The sequence below is a fragment of the Octopus sinensis genome, linkage group LG2 (assembly GCF_006345805.1).
Source record: "Octopus sinensis linkage group LG2, ASM634580v1, whole genome shotgun sequence".
NCBI classification, from domain to species: Eukaryota; Metazoa; Mollusca; class Cephalopoda; order Octopoda; family Octopodidae; genus Octopus; species Octopus sinensis.
The window spans coordinates 39,258,062-39,281,204 of NC_042998.1; the positions used below are offsets into that span (position 1 = coordinate 39,258,062).

Consider the following 23,143-nt stretch of genomic DNA (forward strand, 5'->3'; position numbering starts at 1 on the left):
TATGCTTCAATGAATTTATTTACAATGTGTAAAATGATTTCCCCCTTGCTCTCTTGAGTCACAAAACCCCCATTAGAATAAAATAAAGTACCAATAATGTTCCACAGTATCTCCATATTGTCAGAACACATCATTCTGAAGAAAAACTGGCATAGAAAATACTTGGCTTCCATAAAGCTGAATTACAAGGACATTTTGTGGTGATGGGCAAATTTCATACAGCTTGGTGATTGCAGTAACTGCAATCATTTCATGAGTCTTTATGCACAATTAGAGAGAAAGAGAGAGTGTGTGTGTAGGTCTTCAAGAGAGCTTAATAAAAGATTTATAAAATATAAGAAGTGTTTCATTTCTAATTAGTCTTCAGTTTTAGAGACCTTTGCAGCTGGTTCATCACCTGAAAACAAAAGAAAGGATTAGAAAACCTCTCATAATATTGATCACTTCAGATCTTACTAAATCAGGTCATTAAGAATGGAATGTCTGATTTTGAACTGAATGTTTATTTTACTTTATCTCAACAAAAAGCAATACAGTTAATCAAAGTATGCACCTAAATTATCAACACAATTTTGCCAATTTATCGGTAGTTTATTTATGCTGGCAGCAAAGAATTCTGGAGAGCAAGGTGATGAAATCACAAAAGGCTGTTTTTGCATCTTTTTCAGATTTGAAGTTTTTTCCATTTTGGGCCTCAGCTAATTCAGTCATTTCTTCAACAGAATGAGCTTCTCTTATTTCTTTCTTGCTTCACATTTTTTCTGCATTCAGTGTTATGCCTCACTGCCATGAGCACAAATATCAGGTCATTGCCCTTCACTCAAAACACGGAAAAACAACCTGAATTTTCTCCTTCCATCTTAACTGTCTATTACACCCTCATCCGAAACCAATGTAAAATAACAAGAAAATGTCCTTTTTCTCTTTGAATTAGAAGAGGAAGGACAGTGCCCTCATCCCATGTCAGCCCTCCAAATCCTATACAGTTGAAGCAAATAATGTTCAGTTTGAATATCTCCAAGAAAAGAGAGCAGTTAGAGGAAAGAGAGATTGCAGAGTTGAGATACAAGAATAGTGACAAAGAGGACTAAAGTTATTGAGTCACAGCATTAGAAGAGGCAAAAAGAAAAAAAACAGGGTACTTGTATGCCTGAGATTAGGGCATGTTGGAAAATGAAACTGCTAACTAGATGGGCTTGTTTTTGTTGTATTTGGTGGGAGGCACATCCAAGAGGAATACCATCAACACAAACCAAAACATGAAATGGTAGACCAATAAACTCACAAGAAGAGAAACAAATTTGATATGCATTAACAAAGATTGGCAATGATACAGTTCAGTGTTAAATAGAAGCACAAGAGATTGGATGTTACAGAAGCTGGAGAGAATGATATTTATTTTGAAAATCTTTTGTTCAAGTTTAGAAAAGATATAGTGCAGGGTTACAGGTGATATAGACCATTCGTTCTTTGTGTCTTTGAACAGCTGAAATATCTACATTGAAGGATATCTTTAATCTTTCAGATTTCTGTGTCAAATGCAATGCATACTTTACTCTTTTACTTGTTTCAGTCATTTGACTGCGGCCATGCTGGAGCACCGCCTTTAGTCGAGAAAATCGCCCCCAGGTCTTATTCTTTGTAAACCCAGTACTTATTCTATCGGTCTCTTTTGCCGAACCGCTAAGTTACGGGGACGTAGACACACCAGCATCGGTTGTCAAGCAATGCTAGGGGGACAAACAGACACAAACTTATATATATATATACATATATACGACAGGCTTCTTTCAGTTTCCGTCTACCAAATCCACTCACAAGGCATTGGTCGGCCCGGGGCTATAGCAGAAGACACTTGCCCAAGATGCCACGCAGTGGGATTGAACCCGGAACCATGTGGTTGGTAGGCAAGCTACTTACCACACAGCCACTCATTCACATTGTTTTTGAACTTATCCTACATTATCTTGTAACCTTCAGATTTCGACAATGTTTATTTTCGGACAGATGTTGTAGGTGTGAGAAGTTGGATCTGGCCAGTTTGCTCATAAAACAGGCAGAATATTTTGGCCAGATAAAGCTTGTTTAATTAAATGCTAAAAGATAAAAGAAGTTAGAGATTAGATGCAGTGTGCAAGTGAGAAGACTGTGCTGGTTTTGGTCATATGATGTGGATGGATGCCAACAATTCCATAAAGAAGAAGCGATCCCTGTAAGTGGATGGAACACGTGGAAGTGAGAAACCCAGGAAGACATTGGATAAAATACTAAAGAGTGACCTCAGGACGCTGAAACTTTCAGGCGAGATGACAAAGGACCAAGATAGCTGGTACCTTGCTGTACTCAAGAAGATCCATACTACACAGCAAAAGTCTTAAGATCGGTCCATGTGGTGGTGTAAAGTACCCATGATGGTGCCACATAAAAGCACCCAACACTCTGAAAAGTGGTTGGCACTAGGAAGGGCATCCAGCCGTAGAAACCACAATAAATCAGACTGGAGTCTGGTGCAGCTCCACAGTTTGCCAGCTCTCGTCAAACCATCCAACCCATGCCACCATAGACAACAGACATCAAATAATGATGATGATGCAACAAAGAACAGCAAAATATTCAATATGATACTCACCACTGTTACCACGTTTTGCATGCCTTTTGCCAAATTTCTTTCTACCACCCATTTTGCCAAGCTTCTTATTCTTCATCCCAGCAGATTTAGCTTCAGAAATTTTCTTCCAGTGTTCATGCTCAGCCTCTCCTGAAAACATTACCATTATTAATTAAATACAGTACTTTATTAATTATGAACTACAATTTTTACATTAGTTTGAGTAACAATGATAGTAGACAGAATTTCTAAATTAGGAAGTCTATATAACAGGAGATGGTGATTGGAAGAAAAATGTTCACAAAGAAGAAATTCTAGAATGACTGGCAGTATTGATATTTCTACTCGATAGCAGGGTGCCAACCCTGTCTCTCTTTACTCCTAAACACTCGTCAACTGACACAAAGCCACCACCGGCCCCTCACCATTATTCTCTCTCCACAGCTGAGGGGCTTATTCATTGACCCTATCAGTGCTGGTACCATGTAAAAAGTAACCAAAACACTCTGAAGTAGTTGGCATTTAGAAAGTGCATCCCACCACAGAAACCCTGCCAAAACAAGACTATGGAGCTTGGTGCAGCTTTACCAATTCCTGTCAAACCATCCAAAGCATGCCAGCATGGAAAAACGGACATTAAATGATGATAATAAGTAAGCAGAATGCTGACTGGAAATGCATTTGGAGAACCAAAAAATAAAGTTTAGGCGAGTAGCTAAAACAAAAAATTCTGTTTCCCTGCCAATAACAAAAATATCTTAAAACTTATTTCTTTACTACCCACAAGGGGCTAAGCACAGAGAGGACAAACAAACGGATTAAGTTGATTATATCGACCCCAGTGCGTAACTGGTACTTATTTAATCGACCCCGAAAGGATGAAAGGCAAAGTCGACCTCGGTGGAATTTGAACTCAGAACGCAGCGGTAGATGAAATACTGCTAAGCATTTCGCCCAGCATGCTAACGTTTCTGCCAGCTCGCCACCTTAAAACTTGGTACCAGTTTTATACTGGTTTGCTACTCAACAAACCAGTTCATGCTTGAAAGAAAATGAATGTGGCACGTAAAAAGCACCATCCGATCGTGGCCATTTGCCAGCCTTGTCTGGCACATAAAAAGCACCCACTACACTCATGGAGTGGTTGGCGTTAAGAAGGGCATCCAGCCGTAGAAACATTGCCAGATCAGACGGGGCTTGGTGTAGCCTTCTGGCTTCCCAGACCCCAGTTGAACCGTCCAACCCATGCCAGCATGGAAAGCGGATGCTAAATGATGAATAATTGACTTTGTAAGAATTTAGAAACTTCAAGAGAGAACATGAATAATCCTTGTTTGGAACAGTGAAGCTCAAAGGAGATAAAGCTATAATTTTCTTCTGCTCTAAGCACAAGGCTTGTAATTTGGGGGTGAGATTAAGTCGATTACATCAAGCCCAGGGTTCAACTCGTCCTTATTTCAGTGACCCTAAATGGATGGAAGGCAAACCTGGCCTTGGTGGAATTTGAACTCAGAACATAAACACAGACAAAATACTTCTAGGTAGTTTGTCAAGTGAGCTCATGATTCTGCCAGCTGGCTGCCTTTATAAAGCTATAAATAATAGCACATAAATACTGGATTCAAAGCCATTTGGATGGTTACATTCTATCATTTATGACTTTATTTGCTTTGAGTTTCACTGTTAACACAATTATTTAACTGAATCGCATTTTGCTCAGCAATGTTCTTCTAACCATCCAAGAATAAAAGCCACTGATGTTTATTTTGTAAGGTTGAGGTGAGCAGCAGATTGTGGACGGCTGGAAGGACTTCTACAATTGCACATGCATTACTAGGACAATAACAAAACCAATACATCTCACACACTCACTCAAAAAGTACAGAGATGACATACCTTCAAGAACATCACCCTTCAAGACATTCTCTTTTAGCTTTATGTCTTCACTGTCAGAATCTTTGGTTTTCTCGAGAACCACTTTAGCTTGATTTTCTTCAAAGAAACGGACCCAGGCCTTAGTGGAACAAATCAAGAAAATTTTGTCTTTCATTTATTATGTTAATAGTCTTGCAAATTGTAAACATTTTCATAAACAAAATATTTTTTAAGTGACTTAAAAAAGAAAAAAGAAAAAAAAACTGATTCCCCTGCCAAATAAAACTCTGAAAAGAAATTTCTAAAAATTATTCAGTACTTGAATCAAAATTCCTGTTTCATTGTAGATTTAACCCATTAACAGGTTGTCACCAATGATTTACCTAAAATTATTTACTCACACGTTGCTACTCTTTCTTCATATAACATCTTGTTAAAACTGCTTAGAAAACTACAAATTCAACATCATGGATTGTGACTACAATCATTGCTCTGTGTTTCAGTCTCATAACTTTACAACAAATCAATGAAAACCATAAGGATTTTAAATAGTTATCTCATTACATTCTTTTTACTTCAGAAGTCTACTGCATTCGTATTTTTAGCTAATTATTTGATTTTTTTCTTTCTGACGAAATGCAAATGGGGAGATAACTCTTAAGACCAGAGTAATCTCTCTTAGCATGACGTAACATCTATTATATAAAATCCTTTGTCTGTCAGTGTGTGTCTTCTAGGATCTTGGGCATCCTCCATCTGATTGCGCTCAACTTTCGATGGTATCAGGACATGTATAAGTCTTGAAAAAATTACAAAAATCGATTCCAGGTGAGAATGCGATCGATAAAGCCGTGGGAACGTGCATTTGTACGCGCAAGTACATCAGCTGTTGTGATCGATACTATGCGTACGCGAGAAAAATGCACAAGCAGATTGCGCAAAAAAAGCCGGCTGGCTTGAAATAATGCCAGAAAATGGAACAGTCAAACAAGTAGTTTCGAGAAAATTTGGTTTAAATGTTTGACAATTCAGCACCGTCTATTGGATGGGAGGCATTTTGGTTGTCACAAATAAAAAGTATTATTGCATGCCATCTCCTAATATAATAATGAGTGTAGTATTTTTATATATTTGTCCAAAATCACGCTGGGGGCAGTAGGAGAAAGAGTAGTATAAGTGAAGGGAGAGAAGAGAAAATAGTAATTCAGTGAAGGAGAAGTAGTGAGAGTAACAGCCTTGACAGAGAAGGAGTGAGAGAAAGTAATGGCAATGAGAGAGAGAGGAACTGGCAAAGAGCACATCGTATATCTTCTGTTTTTCTCTGTCACAACATATGGATGAGAAAGGAAGGGGTGATAGATGAATAACAAAGGAAATGGTAAAAAAAATTTTTCCACTGTGTGAGTATATTTGAGTGTGTATGTAAAAGGGAGGTATATGAATGCTTGTGTGTGTGCAATGGAAGTGGGATGGTGAATGTTCAACACTGAAAAGAAAAATCAAACAGCATTTCAACTCTGTGTGTGTGTGTGTGTACAAAGGAAGTATGTGAATGAATGTGAACATCGACAAGTTTATTAATCTGACTAGCAGTATCGCCCGGCATTGCTCGGGTTTGTAAGGGAAATAACTATATAAGCATTTTTAGAGATGTAAAGTATAATAGCCATCTCAATATGGCTAACCACAAAGGGGGGGGGTTACTGTAACTTTTTACGTTCTGAGATTTAATAATAAATTTTTAGAGTTACTTCCCTTATATATGCCAAAAATTGATGGTAAATTTTTTTTTAAATCACGACTATAAGATACCCGGTTTTGGTTAAACTGCACCGCAAAATGTGGGAGTAGTTAGGAATCTAAATCGTAGGAGACAGACAGCACACAACCTCACTTTTATATATAAAGATTTACCATCCATATCTTCTACTATAACAATACTCTTGTGTATTTCTCCATCACATCATCATCATCATTTAACATCCGTTTTCCACAGTGACATGGGTTGGATGGTTCGACTAGGGTCTGGCAAGCCAAGAGGTTGCACCAGGCTCCAATCTGATCTGGCAAGGTTTCTACAGCTGGATGCTCTTCCTAATGCCAACCACTCCGAGAGTGTAGTGAGTGCTTTTTACATGCCACTGGCACAGGGAGCCAGTCTGGCGGCACTGGCATCAGCCATATCTGGACAGTGCTTTTTACATGCTTCAGGCACAAGACAGTCAGGGAGGGGGGGAGCAGGGACTGGCTGGCATCGACCATGCTTAGGTGGTGCTTTTTACATGCCACCGGTACAGGGAGCCAGTCAGGCAGCACTGGCATCAGTCACAACTACAATTTCCATTCTTGATTTCGATTCAATTGAGATTGTGATTTTGATATTACTTGATTCAATAGGTCTCCTCAAGCACAAAATGTTGCCTGATGATTCAAAGGTACTTTTGAAATGGGTTGGTTATGTGACACTGGAGTAGGCTACGGCTGTGATCTCACTTTACTTGCAGGGTCTTCTCAATCACGGCATATCTCTAGAGGTCTCGGTCTCTTGTCATTGCCCCTGTGAGGCCCAATGTTTGGAGGTCATGCTCTACGAAAAAGGAAGGGGTGATGGCAAACTTGTTAGTGGAATGACAGAAGTTCTATTGTGAAAAAAAAAAAATCAAACAGCGTTTCAACTCTGCGTGAGTATATATATAAAACGGAGTCATGTTTGTGTGTGTGTATGCAATGAAAGTGGAATGGTGAACATTCAATGCTGTAAAGAAAAATCAAACACTAACAGGACCCTTATTAGCATTAGGGGCTCGACATCAGAACATGGCAAGAATGTTCATAATATTAACATGCAAGGTATAAATCTTAGGAAAAGACAAGATCTTTGGTTGAATTTTTCCAGCCATCAACAAACTATTTCTCAATTGAAGAATCACAAAACAAAACCAACCTCTGTGTCACCTTTATTGTAGTCAACCCAGGCTACAGCAGCAAAATCAGAGAAGAAAGTTCTAATGTCTTCTCTGTCTAAATCCTGTGTAAAACCTGACAAATGGAGAACTGATCCAGGAACAATTGCTATTTTTTCTTTCTGAAACACAAAAGAAAATTTATTTCCATTTATCATTCCTTCAAAGTGAGAAACACAACTGATTAAATTTAATGGATATTCATGCACTGTCATTATATCCAGACTTATCTTTACAACCAAGACAATATAATCAGGAGCAGACGTCAGCAGGAAATCCAGCCGACTGGAATAAGTATCTCATTACTTGCATGGCAGAATTCTTTTGAGCCAAAGACGCAACAGGAAACTGCATCAACATGGCAACAGAGGAGTGTGCCATTTCTCTGCCACACCTTCAACAATATTAAGTGATGAAATGGGTAAAAAGAAATTCTTGAAGGTTTGGAAAGCTTTTGTGAAATTTGAATATTTGTATATTGATAGGGCAATATTGTTTTAACTGATTTAAAAAAAAATTTTTTTAACAAAATATTCTAATTTTGTTATCGAGCAATACAAGAATACAAACTGAAGAATAACATTTACAAGCTATATCAGGATATCATCATCATCGTTTAGCGTCCGTTTTCCATGCTAGCATGGAAAACGGACGCTAAACGATGATGATGATGATGATATCCTGATATAGCTTGTAAATGTTATTCTTCAGTTTGTATTCTTGTATTGCTCGATAACAAAATTATATATATATATAGGCCCTGTCTGATTAACAGCAAGATTAACAATTGGAAGATTCCAATGTCACTGAAGTAACAGAAAACTGGGATTAAAAAACCCTTCAAAATAGCTATATATCCCTTTTGTTGGCCTTTCACAATGCTAACTCTTTTGTCTTGTTACAATCTTATATTCCCAATCAAAGTTTTTTTTTTATTATTACTTGACAATGTAAGAAAAAGCAAACCTACCTCTTCCATTTTCTTTAAATGTTGCCTACAAAATGAAAATAGGTACGTGAGTAAAAGGGGAAAGCATTAAAATGAAAGTATTAAATTATCATTTGTGTTATGTTTGTTTCTCCATGCAAACCAAGTTGGAAATTGAATATAAAAACAGGGAAGTTTAATGCTTTCGCTATCATAGAAGCTTTTCTTCAAATTCCTATACACATCAAGACAAACTACAACTTACTCTTGCTTCTCTTTCATGAGCTGTTCCTTATGCTGTCTCCTCTTTTCATTTTTTCTTTTATAATATTCATCCCTGAAAAGAGAGATTGGGTTAGTGAAAATATTTCTACTAAAGAAAGTGATAATAAATATGAATAAAAACCAAAATTATCTACATCTGCTTCTCTGTATTCCAAATTGAATATTAAAAGAGAGAACAAATGAAATCATTTAACCGTTTCAAACACAACCCTCAAAGACCACTTCTGATTCCATTAAAGCATTCGAGTATTATTCTAAAGTAGGAAACATCAAGACAAATTACAATTTATATTTCTAAAAGACTGCTACAATTGACCAGAGCTTCAAAAGAAATTTTTAAATATTAAAATTGAAGTCCAATCTCCATAAATAATAAACTGCTTGTCAGAGAAAGTCTATCAATGGATCTCCTAGTGAATTGCCAAAATTTCTCATAAAATAAAATATGCATTGGTTATTATAAATGCAAAGGTTTATTCATACCATTTCAAAGTGCAATCTACAAGCAGTTTTATTTTCATCTTTATTTCACAAAAACTACAAGTTCAGAAATGGTTAAGGAACGCAGAAAAATCTCTGAATGATGTAGAAAGGAGGTAAGCAGGCATTTAATGTGTAGTTAGGTCAAGCAATGGATACACAAAAAGTGTAGAGGATTTCTGGCAGGCTGACAAAGACCCTTGATGATATGCTTAAAAAAAATAGCTAGCAGGCAAGAACCACCATGAACTCTTCAATGGCTTGCTAAACACAAGAAATATTTTTAGTCAGCCAAAAGATGATTTTATTTGTAACAGGGATAACTGCATGAAACCATATTACCTGTTGGCAACAAAGAGCTTACCTTTTGTGCTTAAGGCATATACTTTCTAACTTATTCTCCTTCCTCTTGCAACTGGGATAGCCATGTCTTTACAGTAAGCTACCTATCTTCATCCCTTTTTATCTCTAATCCCTCAACAGGCACAAAGCCATCCCCATCCTTTGATACCATTCCCAGCCAAGGAGTTTTGTCTTGCAAGTGGTTCAGTGACCCTGTAGGTGCCAATGCCATGTAAAAAGCACCAGTGCTGGTGTCACATAAAACACACCCAGTACACTCTAAAGTGGTTGGCATTAGTAAGGGCATCAAGCTATAGAAACCATACCAAAACAGACAATTGGAGCCTTGTACAGCTTGCTAGCTTCTATCAAACCGTCCAACCCATGCCAGCATGGAAAACAGACGTTAAATGATGATGATTCAAATTAGAGCTAACAAACGCATTTTTTGCCATTTCCCCACACACAATATCACCAAAATATTGACTATAAAGCTGAGTTAAAATATTTTCTTTGAAAATTTTGGGAGCAAACATTTAAAGCTAAATAATAGCATCATCATCATTGTTCAACGTCCGCTTTCCATGCTAGCATGGGTTGGACGATTTGAATGAGGACTGGCAAACCAGAGGCTGCACCAGGCTCCAATCTTGATCCGGCAGAGTTTCTACAGCTGGATGTCCTTCCTAATGCCAACCACTCTAAGAGTGTAGTGGGTGCTTTTACGTGCCACCGGTACTGGCAATGACAGCGCTCAAAAGGTGTTTTTACGTGCCACCTGCACAGGAGCCAGTCCAGAGGCACTGGCAACGATCACACTCGGATGGTGCTATTAGCGCTCCACTAGCACAGATGCCAGTCATCAATTATGAATAATAGTACTAGGTAAAATGATTTACAATGTTTTTACAAGAATTATCACAGAACTGGAGAAAGAAGAACACAAAACTAGATTTACAAAAAAATTTCAACTCTAAACCTACCCAAAAAATTACAATATTACTCACTTGCGATATTTAATTATTTCATTTTCTCCATATTTGACATCTTCAGCCTTTAAAAATTCTTCCAGTTTATCTTTTTCCAAAAAGACAACAAAAGCAGAACCCTATAAAATACAATGTACATACCTAGTTATTCAAATAACAGCAAAAAGAAAATCAAATGCCTTTTTTTTTTGCATGTCATAAAATTGAAAAACATTAGCAACAAAGCTGCCTCCAAATTCTGTTTATTAACTTAACAAGCAAATCAAATTTTGTGTACACCAGTTCTATTTAACCATCTAAACGTTTCACACTGAAACACTGTGAAACCATTCCAAAGTCACTATAAATTAGGTAAATTAGTTTTTCTTTGATTTTACTAAATTCTACAATCAAGCAAAACACAAGCTGGATTTTCATTGAAGTTGTATTTAGCAAACAAATTTACGTAGCTACTGAGTCAATAATGGTACATTTTTATAAGTTATTAAGAGTTCAGAGTCAGCCTACAAGTGTGTAGAGATTAGCCAAGATAATAAAAATCTCAGTTATTTTGCACTCTAAAGAAGGTACACTTACTTGCTTGCCACTGACAAACTGAAATGGACCCCAATTCCACTTCAAAGATAAATGGTTAGAAAGAAAAATCAGCTATAAAAGCGTTTACTTCAAACATATGCAGCTGAATAGAAAACAATGCATTTGAACAAAACATGGCAACATGTCCCACGATCTCTGAAACATTACATTTTAGAAAAACAGTGGATTAGATAATCTTTTCTATTAGAAGCACAATGCCTGAAATATTGGGGAAGGAGGCAAGTCCATTGCATCAGCCTCAGTGTTGAAATGGTCCTTATTTCATCAACCCCCAAAAGGAGGAGAGACAAAGTCAACCATGGTTGGATTTGAACTCACAATATAAAACCAGAAGAGATACCACAAGCGACATTAAATAATGACAAGAAAATAGGCTGTCATCATCATCATCATCATCATTGAATGTCCTCCTTCCATGCTGGCATGTGTGGGACAATGACAAGAAAATAGGTACAATGTACAAAACTGTACAGACTCCAATGTTCAAATCCTGAAAGATAACTATTGCTTGCCTTTCACCCTTTCACAGGTCAATAAAATATACCAATAAAAATTCTGGCATTAACTTATGCATACCATTCCAATCCCTCAAAAGAGGAAACAGTAATTTCATGTTTCTCCAAGACCATAACTAAATTCAAAGCAGCACGAAAAAACCTATGACTGAAGGTGCATGTAAAGTATATTGAAATGAGTTGGGGCTGTTACAAATCAAATCGTCTTCCCTATCTCTAAACATCTCCCCCTAACATCCATCCCTTTCTTTGTACTATTTAAACTCCCACCCCATGCACTGTTTCCTGTGGATAAGCTCCAATACATCTCCAACACAGCCTATTTCTCTCTCTCTCACCTTCTTTGTCCTACTGGGGTGACCAAGTACCTCCTCTATAGTAAGGGTCTCTGTCCTTCCATCGTACTCTAAACAACCTCTTGCCTGGCACACGGCCACCTCCTCTCTTAACTAAAAGGTCTTTGTCTTGCAAGCTACTAGGCAACTCCAAATGGTGCGTGCTACGTAAAACACGCCTGTGCTGGTGCCATACAAAAAGCACCCAGTACACTTGGTCAAGTGGTTGGCATTAGGAAGAGGATCCAGCCATAGAAACCATACCAAAACAGACAACTGGAGCCTGGCACAGCCCCTTGCCTTACCAGCTCCAGTCAAACCATCTGACCCATGCCAACATGGGAAACAGCTGTGAAATGATGATGATGATGATGATTTACCAGGATTTATTTCATTATTATTTTCAAATCAACTATACTGTCCATGTTATTTTTTAGAATACTATTCTTCATAGATTTCTCCCAAACAGACCCATTTACTTTGTAAAGAACTGGAACTATACCAGATTTTTATGCAAATTTTCATACAAATTAACTCAAGAGAGGGTACCCACTACAACATCAACTGCATCTGACTGTCAGATGTGATCAACATGCGTGAAGGACATGGTGAGCTCAGTCAAAGCTGATTCAACCCATCTCAAGTGAAAGCCACCGTGTCATAAGTTAACCAAGGCAAAAAATAATTAAAAGAGAAATCTCAATGAAATGCACTGAAATAATGGTTTCAAATTTTGGCACAAGGCCAGCAAGTCGACTATCTCAGGCCCAGTGCTCAACTGGTACTTATTTTATCAACCCTGAAAGGATGAATGGTAAAGTCAACCCTTGGCAGAATTTTAACTTAGAATGTCAAGACAGACGAATTGCTGCTAAGCAATTTGTCCAGCATGTTAACCATTCTGCCAGCTCACTGCCTTAAAATCATCATCATCATCATCGTCGTTTAACGTCCGTTCTCCATGCTAGCATGGGTTGGACGGTTCGACCGGGGTTCTGGGAAGCCAGAAGGCTGCACCAGGCTCCAGTCTAAATTTGGCAATGTTTCTACAGCTGGATGCCCTTCCTAACGCCAACCACTCCGTGAGTGTAGTGGGTGCTTTTTACGTGCCACCTGCACAGGTGCCAGGCGGGGCTGGCAACGGCCACGGTCAGATTGGTGTATTTTATGTGCCACCGGCACAGAAGCCAGTCGAGGCGGTGCTGGCATCGGCCACGAGTCGGATAGTGCTTTTTACGTACCACCAGACCAGGGATCCTGGCTGGTTCAATTCGATTTCGATTTCGCTTGCCCCAACATGTCTTCACAAGCAAAGGGGGTGGCAAGGGTGCCTGTCGTACGGTCGCATTGGAGTATTTTACGTGCCACGGCCACGAGTCGGATAGTGCTTTACGTACCACCAGACAAGGGATATGTATATAGTATATATATATATATATATATATATATATATATATATATATATATATAATATATATATATATATATCATCATCATCATCATCATCATCATTTAGCGTCCGTTTTCATGCTAGCATGGGTTGGACGGTTCAACTGGGGTCTGGGGAGCCCGAAGGCTGCACCAGGCCAGTCAGATCTGGCAGTGTTTCTACAGCTGGATGCCCTTCCTAACGCCAACCACTCCGAGAGTGTAGTGGTGATTTTATGTGCCACCGACACAGGTGCCAGACGAGGCTGGCGAACGGCCACGCTCGGATGGTGTTTTTATGTGCCACCGACACAGGTGCCAGACGAGGCTGGCAGACGGCCACGCTCGGATGGTGTTTTTATGTGCCACCGACACAGGTGCCAGATGAGGCTGGCAGGTGCCAGACGAGGCTGGCAGACGGCCACGCTCGGATGGTGTTTTTATGTGCCACCGACACAGGTGCCAGATGAGGCTGGCGGACGGCCACGATCGGATGGTGTTTGTTACGTCCCCAAAGCACGGAGGCCAGTCTATGCGGTACTGGCTACGGCCACGTTCGGATGATTTTCTTGTGTGCCACCGGCACTGGTACCACAAAGTGCGTTGAAATATTAAAAATCTGAACACACTTACAGTAAATTTTTTACTTCCATTTTTCTTCATTACTAGATTCTCAAGTTCACCAAATTTTGCAAAAAAAGTCATCAGATCATCAAGGCTTACATCATCTGGGAAGCCTTTCTGTAAAAAATAAAGAACAAAACACAAAATTAGTTCAAAGAAAAATCTTCCTTTTCTGTTTTTTTTTTAATCACAAAACTGAATCAAACATACAAATATATCCAGTTCAGGTTATTCTTTTGCCAACAACTAAACATCACATTATTCTTAACCTGTGCTGGTGCTAGTGCCCCTTAAAAGCACTCAGTACAATCTGTAAAGTGGTTGGCATTAGGAGGGGCATCCAACCATTGAACCATGCCAAAACAGACAATTGGAGCTTGGCGCAATCCTCTGGCTTGCCAGCTCCTGTCAAACCATCCAACTCATGCCAGCATGGAAAATGGATGTTAAATGATGGTGATTCAGTGTTAAAACAATGACCTTAAAATAGCTTTATCTTCAATTTTCAACAAAAAACAGGAGTTAGCATGCAAGCCTTCAATTAAAATAGCAAAACTACAAAACTGTTGAGACAAAGACATATCCTGCATAATCTATGCAACCAAACTGAAGATAGATGCTAAGTCAACATCATAGAAAGCTTTGAAACTTATGATCACCAACTGTGAACTTTGCTTTAACAAATTGAAGATTTTGTCTTTTTGAATAAACAAAAAGGTAGATGCACACACAAAATCAAGTAGAACCTGGAGATCCAAAACAATAAACAAATAGTCAAATTAACAATACAAAGAAAAGAAAACCATACCACATAAAGTGTTCGATTGCTCATTTCTTCCCTTCTTTCCCGTGTGTTCTCTGGCAATGGCTTTGCAGTTGAACGACGGATCTTTGTGCTATCTTCATTGACCTAAAAAAGGGTTAGAAAATAAGAAAGACTATAACTTCAAATAATCCAAAAAAGAATTCACGTGAATTATGACAAATTACAGGTATAAAAATATAAATATAATGAGCATTTCTAAACTCAAAGGAACAGAGATAGAAGATACAAGTTGTGTTGGGAGACTAATTCTTACAGATTTGATTTCAAAATATTTTGAGGATTTTCTGACTATTGCCACATTTATGATTTAGAATTTCCAGAAGACAGAAATGTTGTAATTTAAATGTTTGTTATCCCTCAAACTTGTGATGGTCAAAAACAGGCACATACATTAGAAGATTCTATAAGTCACAAATAGCATTTACAATAATTACAAAAATATTTAATAAAATGATGTATAAAAGTTTAAAGCTAACCTCCATTAAACCAGATTTTGATTTCTTTATAGTATCACATATCACTTGAGCATCTTCACTGAGAGATTTCAGTCGATTAAATTTTAGCATGATTTCCATTGAAACCCCTTGTTTAAAATGTTGGTGAAGGAGAACAACAATATACAATGAACAGCAGTAAAAAGCAGAAACAGTCTGATATAATAAACCAAAAAGTAACACACGTGTTCAGCTAATTTCATCACACTACTGTCCTTGGCAAATATTGTCAAACGTATACCAGCTTGGAAAAGCAAAGGGGATAAGAAATTAATATCAACAGTTGTGCTAAGGGTGAAAGTAAGTTAAACCTAAAGCTCATAAGAGAAAATCCATTATATGAAGTTATGATGTACATTAGTGTCATATGTGCAATGAAACTACTGGATCAAGAGTGCCAGGAGAATAAAGAGTATTGGCTTCATAGATGTGTTATGTAATTATTCCAAAGCTAATGGAGTTAAGGGAATGACAAAAGCAATGCATGCAAAGGACCTTTCTTACAATCACTGACTATATCAATTAAACGCCATCTCTCTTCAAGGTCTGGCTTGAGTCTGTCTGAGAATTAGTTTTATTCCTGTGTATGTAGATGTGTGGTTGCTTACAAGAGAAAGGTGAGAGTGAAGAGGGAGTGTGTGTGGTGTAGCTGGGTTAAGTGTCAGTGTGGATGTCTGTGAGTGTGCCCGTGCATGCCAGTTTGTGTGTGTGCATGTGGATACACATGGCTGTGTATTGAAATTGTTCATAAATACATGTAATTAAGAACAATTCCAATACACAACCATGCACATGAAAGCATGCATAAACACACATACATGCACACAAGAACAGACACACAGATGCTTACCTATTCAAAAACAAAAACAGCTACAACACATGCAAACACACAAACATATTCACTTACACACACATTCTGTCCTCCCCTTCCTCACATAATGAACTACCCTCATAAATCTATACAGGATGACAAGCGAATCTGAGCAGATCTGACCTCTAACAAGAAGGCCAAAAAGGCTATTAAAGAGGTCACAGATGACCAAGGTGCGCACACACACACACATACTCTTCATTTACTCTCACCCTTCCCTTCCCTTCTCTCGTAATCAACCACACATCTACATACACAAGAATAAGACTAATTTGACTTTGACAAACACATAAGACAAATGATTGATTAGTTAGCTGGTTAGATATTTAACCAGGTGACTAAGGATAAAGAAGTGATATTCAACCAGTGCCTGTGTTTAGTATTGTTGGCATGATGACCCTCCCAAGACTCAAGATGTAATAAAATAGTTAAATTTCAAGAAGTTAGGCTTCATAATGTGAGTGCAAAATTAATACACAGATGTACTGCAACCGTATTTAATTTGCAATAGATAAACATGTTAAAACACTAAATAAATTGAAGTTCTGATAAAATGTATTTTATGTAAAATGGAAATATATATTAAAAAAAAACATCAACAATGGAAAGCAGAGAAAAAGGATACAGCCATCATCTAACTTAATTTGTTCTTGAAGAAACGATCTCGGGAAAGGTTGATGTCTCCAAAATAATACTGAAACAAAGAGAAAACACACAATAAACAGAAATAATGACAGGTCAAACAGGGAACCACTTTGTGGATCACATGAACACAAAAATAGCAGCTAAAACCTCGTATGGGTGGTCATGAATACATTGGATCAAGGCTAATTTGGGGTTAAACAACAAATGCAGGCAGCACAATTGTACCAGATTTAATGTTAAAGAATGGAACCAAATGAAGTAAGTGTTTAGCATACCTCAATCTGTCGAATAATTTTTTGTTCAAGAGCTGTTAAAGTTTCACCGTTTGTTTCAGCCATTACAACCACTAAAATGAAACAACAAAAAAATAAAGAAGAGAAAACTCTTTAGCATTCATAGATGACTGTTGAATTGATAAAAAGAGAAAAAAATATCATTCTGCTCTAAGCAATATGTTAGATTAGTTTCAACAGAACTGGTTGTGCCCAATTCCAATGCTAAAATCTGCTTCTCAACCATTAACTTATTCAGCATTTATCAAAACTCCTTTATAAGGAGCAGATTTATTTGACACATTGCTACCATTACTTGTTCATCCGACAAACCCAAACTCCAAGAAATTGGTGAATCTTGTTTTGTCTGGTGACCTTTGCAGATCAGATTTAACTGGACAAACCTAGGATTGATATTCAGTTGAATGACAAAATACCTACAACAGATCTATTGTTCAGGATACACCATGTCTCTGCCTAGCCAGACATACTGGGGTTAACTGTACCGAATGCAGTGTTTCAGTCTGAACATCTAGCAATCTCAACTTCCATCTAATCTGTTTCTTGTATTCCTTGCTTTGGTGACCACAGCAAAGGTAGACAAGATGGACTTTGTCGGGGTGTGATATTGTTCCCCTGCACATCCCAGCATAGTATTTCAGCCTGATGATGTCATTTGTCTGGAATAAGTGGAAGAGTGTATTCTAAATGAGCCAGCTATTCACATTGCAATAAGCTGTGCTCCTTGCAAGTCCAAATGCTCTTATCATTTTAAGTATTTTGTTATCATATAAGTGGATCTGTGCACAACCAATATATGCATGTGTCTGTGTGTATTACAGATCCCTTCATGGAGATGGTCCTGTTTGCTATGTAGGTGTTGGGAGAACCCCATACAGTGTACCCAGTGCAAGCAATGGACACATAAGAAGTACAGTGTTATCACTGGAAGAGAAAAGTAGTCTTTACATGTGGCAGATGTGTAAGCTTACACATATCCTCAGCAGTCACGGCCCATATTTCAATGCCATGCATCATACAGTCTACCTTTTACTCTGAGCGAGAAGCCCTTTGTCACCAGCAGAGGTAAGAGCTCTCTCAACTTTGCCCAAGCTATTCTTATTCTAGCAGCTACACTTTCAGAGCATCCACCCCTGCTACTGACTTGGTCACCTAGGTAACAGAAGCTATCAACTACTTCTAGTTTTTCTCCCTGGAATGTGGCAGAAGTTGTTCTCTGCACATTTTCAGTGTTTATTGTTCCTGAGCATCTGCCACATACAAAAACTATCTTACCAGTTAGCCTTCCTTTGATATTGCTGCACCTCTTATGTATCCATAGCTTACACTGGGTACATCTTATAGAGTTTCTACCTACACCTTTTCTACAGATCGAGCAGGGCCATCTACCTGAAGAGATTTGTGGTTTGTTTGTCTTCCTACTTATTAGGACTTTGGTTTTAACTAGGTTGGCCCTTCGATTCTAATCCTTGCTTCCACACCTAGAACTTCTCTAGTTCTGATAGTGACTCAGCAATTAGAGCAAGGTCATTAGCATAGAGGATCTCCCAGAGGCATCCTGTCTTGAATTCCTGTTATTGCCTGGAGGACTATGATAAATAGGAGGGGACTGAGGACAGAACCTTGGTGGACCCCTACCTTTTCCCGGAATTCTTCATTGTACTCGTTGCCAACCCTCACCTTACTGACAGCGTCCCTGTACATGGCTCACACTAACCATTCTTTTATCGCTAGTTTCCTCATTGACCACCAGATAAGGGATCAGGGACCCTGTCAAAGGCTTCTCCATGTCAACGAAAGCCAGGTATTTCAGAAAATCATTGCATTCTCTTTGCGCAAATAAAAGACAAATTTAGCAGAGGTAAAATGAGTAAACCAAGATAGGGTAAATTCACCGCTTCATTTCTTCAGAAAACAGACTCATACACATCAATATCTATCCTTAGACATCAGAAAGATCAGAAGTGCAAAAAAATATATATATATACCTAAGTCAAATGGCAGGGGATCAGGGGGAAATGGCACTTGATACGAAATTAACAAAACTCGACTAAATAAGAAAAACTCAACAAAAAGTATTGTCTACAGCTTCTTCATGATCTGCTGGAGTTCCCTTTCCGTGATATATTAACACATTATGCAGTTAATAAGAAGAAATTAGTCGTTATTCATTTTACCCTATTTTTAGAAATTTGAAAATTATCAAATTAGACACTAGTGTGGGAAAAAACTGACTTGGAATCCAACAGAGAAAAGAATATTGTTAAACACCAAAAATTGTCCAGGTATTTTATTAGCAGCCTTAATTACAATCGGGTCAAATTTGAGGAGAAATTTCTTTAAAAAAAATAGTGTCACCTGACTATGCTCACCAATTTTCACTTCTAAGATGATGCAATACAATGATTTCAAAAAGGCAGGAAGAAAATAAAGAGAAATCAGAAGTAGGACTTACTAATTTTGCCCCACCTACCTATCCAGGTTTCTGGAAGTTGTTAAACAAAACCAAGAGGAGTCACATCATTTTCTTAAACAAATTAAATAAAACAAAAAAGATAGACTAGTCACAACTAGCTAGCGCGGATGCGCGCACCAGGACCCCTCTTCTTAGATGGTACCCATTTGTGTAGGTAAGCCTTTCCTCTGTTTTATTTTTAACATACATCGATATTATACAGTACTTGCGAAATAATGATTTCCAGTTAGGCTAGATCATAAACAAACGCATTACGCCACATGAATTCAATATTTCGTCATGTCATAAAAGCCTACGGAAAAAAAAGCAAAATGATATGTGCGTAAGAGCGAAACACCGATTTACAATTAGTTACATTAACCCCCTTTTTTTTCTTTTTTTTTTTTACAACGGTGAATGTGATTTGAGGGAAATTTAGCTTCTATTTCTAGCAGATAAAACGACAACGCAGAGTGCTTCGTTGGTTCGTGTCGTGGTGGTGGCTGAAATCGGAATAACGGGTTGGAATGAGCGGAGTTCAAATGCTTCAGTCGGTTCTGGCACACAAAGTAGGGCAAAAGTCAAGAATATGTACAACAGGTCAATGTTTACAGTATTATCCGGAAACGAAGAAAAAAAAAGTGCAACAGGGGTTTTAAAAAATGTGTAGGAAACGAACATGAAAACAAAAATGCGCGAAAAGTATTAACCGGGTTTAGGGATTTTGTTAAGGGCCGTGTACGTATTCTTTACCTTCTCCTTAAAGTAGATTAAACGTTTATAAGTAATCACAAGATTTTTTTTTTAAATCCTAAATTTTGCTCCTTTCGCAACTTATGTAGGGATGAGGTCCGTAGCCAAACCTTATTCCTCATCAAATGCTAGGCGAATATTGAAGAGATATCGAAGTCGATTTACAATGTCTCTGTTTATATCCACACATTTTCACCGAAATACCTAAATATATATTCTCAATAGATGAATTTCTTCAGAGACTGGGGGGAATGTCCTGTTACACTTAAAGGACCAACGATCCTTCCCAGCATTTTTAATCTTCTTTTTTAAACGAAAACCTAAGTAAAATCCCTTCAGGATCTGAAGACGAGATAGGAACCTATAATTTACCGTAATCTACTCGTAACGAATAACAGCAGTTCTTGAAAATTTGTCAACTTTATCCTAATATTCACAATATCCTGAGACATTCCATCTTCTCGACTGGTTGGTCATGTGCTTCTAATTAAGCATAAAATAAAAATTTGGGCAGCAACTTTCCAATGTGTATATTAATTTTTTAATAAATTTACATCCACATAATTGTTTTCGTTCAATTAAGATTGATTTTCTGGCTTGATTCAAAAGGAATTCGATTAATTAAAAGAATTCGAAATGAGAAATAGAACTTCTTCAATCTGGGCAAACAGCAGCACATGTTCGTTTAAATAAAGCAAAAAAAACTTATTTCTGCGATAAAATAACATTTCTCGAATAGTCTGATAAAAGAAAATACTCACCTTTAATAAAATCAATGAATTCTTTCTACAATGTGACAATATTAAAAGAGATGAAATGAAATTCCACAGAAATTTACTAAAAACCAGGAAAAGTTGTGAAGCACGTTGCCGTGAGGGAAGGGCTGCTGCGCATGCGTAAACACATTGACTTCCGGAGAATTCAGGAAGCTCACAAAAAAATAAATAAACAGTTCGGAGGAACTTCAAGTGCTTCAAGTGGAATGGATCGGTGCCTGAGCCCATGATATTGTCTCTAAAAATAAAAATTAAAAACAGCAATCTCATATTCCCATTGAATTTTGAGAGGATCCATATTAGAGCAGAATTTCTTTCTGGCCTTCAACATATGGGAGAAGATTATAGGGCATAACTACACAAATGCGCCCCATCGTCGACTTTCAGGAAAATGAATCCTTTTTATTGAAAGTTTTGAGGAAATAAAGTTGAGGAGCACATTTATGTAGGTACGCCTGGTGTAGTCGATTAATAAGTAAAACTATAATGTATTGAATACTGTAAACATACTGGCATTCCTTCGGAGATGCTTTCACAAAAGTGAAAAGGATTTTTAAAATCGTTGTTTTATCTATTTGTTCGGCAATATCCGTGAAAGAAATTTTTTTTAGTATTTTTTTTCAGCTTACACATAGACCTATGCATACACAAACATACATACTTTATCATCATCTAACGTCTGTTGTCCATGCTAGCATGGGTTGGACGGTTTCATCAGAGCTGACTAGCCGGGGAGCTGCACCAGACTCCAGTCCCATATGGTATGATTTCTAAAGCTGGATGCCCTTCCTAATGCCAACCACTTTACAGAGTGCTGGTTGCTTTTACATGGCACTACACGGGCGCTTTTACGTGGCACAGCACAGGCGCTTTAATGTGACACAGCATGGGTGATTTCCCGTGACACTGTCACGAGTATTTTCACCACCAGAGGAATTGGTGTTAACACTTCTGTACAGGTCTTCTTGAGTACAGCAAGGCACCAGGCATCTTGGTCCTTAGTCGTCTCACCTGAAAGGTTCAGCGTCCTAAGGTCATTCTTCAATACTTCATCCCGTGTCTTCCTGGGTCTCCCACTTCCACGTGTTCCACCTACTTTGAGAGATCGGCATTTCTTTATGGAATTGTTGGCATCCATCCACATCACATGACCAAACCAGCGCAGTCTTCTCTCTTGCACACAGCAACTAATTCCTCTTATGCCTAACTTCTTTCTCAAAATACTATCGTTCTGTTGAACATTACACATCCAGCAGAGCATACTAGCCTCATTTCTTTTCAGTCTTCACATATTCTCTGCATTCAGGGCCACCATGTCGTATAACTGTCCGTATACACATATCATACAATCTTCCTTTCACTTGGAGAGAGAAACCTTTCATGGCTATTTGATAACAGCACTAACTTAAGTTTGTTTGAGGCTTCTTTTCCCAGAACAATTGATGCCATTTCTAATGTGCATGGTTTTATCACCTCTTCTGCAATTGTATTCTTGGATTTGGCTACTTTGTATGCCACGTGGTATGAAGTCATCAGCAGTAGTTTCTCAGCAGATATGAAACCTAATTTTAGAAGAGTTGCTCAAGAATCAAAGCCGGCCCTTTTAGCTTTCAATGATTCCACATCATGGCCTGCACCAAACGCTCCACCATGCCGGTTGTTGAAGTGTTCCTGCAGTTTAGATGGCATCAAATTTGCGTTTGAAAAGACAAAGCATGAATTGGGGGTTTTTGCAGATCCTCAGTTGTTCCAATTCAAGTGAAACCAAACTGCACATAATCATCATTCCATTTCCTTTTCTTTCACATAATGAAGGGTCAATTGTTATTGTAAGAATTATAATCTGTAAAAAATATGAATAAAGTTGATTAAAAGAAAAATAACAATAAGTAAATTACATTAAGTATAATCACTGTTTATTAGAGACACAAGAGAAATGAGCTTACAATGTATTGACTGCCATAGCATCATGCAAAACTTTCCAGAACATTCTCAAATATACATGATGTCATGGAACAGTCTTGAATATTCTGGAAATGACCTCATCAATTAATTCCTGAT

At 37.9% G+C, this 23,143-nt stretch overlaps 2 protein-coding genes across 3 annotated transcripts in view; one reads left to right on the top strand and one right to left on the bottom strand.

Annotated features, from left to right (window-relative positions):
- On the bottom strand, positions 1-21,217 carry LOC115227901 (lupus La protein-like). The gene is given in 14 exon segments (XM_029798611.2): positions 1-397; positions 2,630-2,758; positions 4,505-4,622; positions 7,428-7,568; positions 8,417-8,441; positions 8,640-8,711; positions 10,489-10,589; positions 13,979-14,086; positions 14,778-14,879; positions 15,272-15,378; positions 16,786-16,821; positions 16,824-16,854; positions 17,081-17,151; positions 21,068-21,217. Coding segments are annotated over 13 exon segments (1,074 nt in total). The 5' UTR covers positions 17,144-17,151; positions 21,068-21,217; the 3' UTR covers positions 1-356.
- The window catches only part of LOC115227913 (demethylmenaquinone methyltransferase), a 21,831-nt gene continuing 18,175 nt past the window's right edge, over positions 19,488-23,143 (top strand). Inside the window, exon 1 of one of the 2 annotated variants that reach the window (XM_036512239.1) lies at positions 19,488-19,724. In XM_036512239.1, coding sequence (XP_036368132.1) covers positions 19,710-19,724 — 15 coding nt within the window. In that variant the 5' untranslated portion in view covers positions 19,488-19,709. Of the gene's footprint in view, positions 19,729-23,143 lie in introns of both variants that reach the window. The other variant, XM_036512246.1, reaches the window with a different exon arrangement.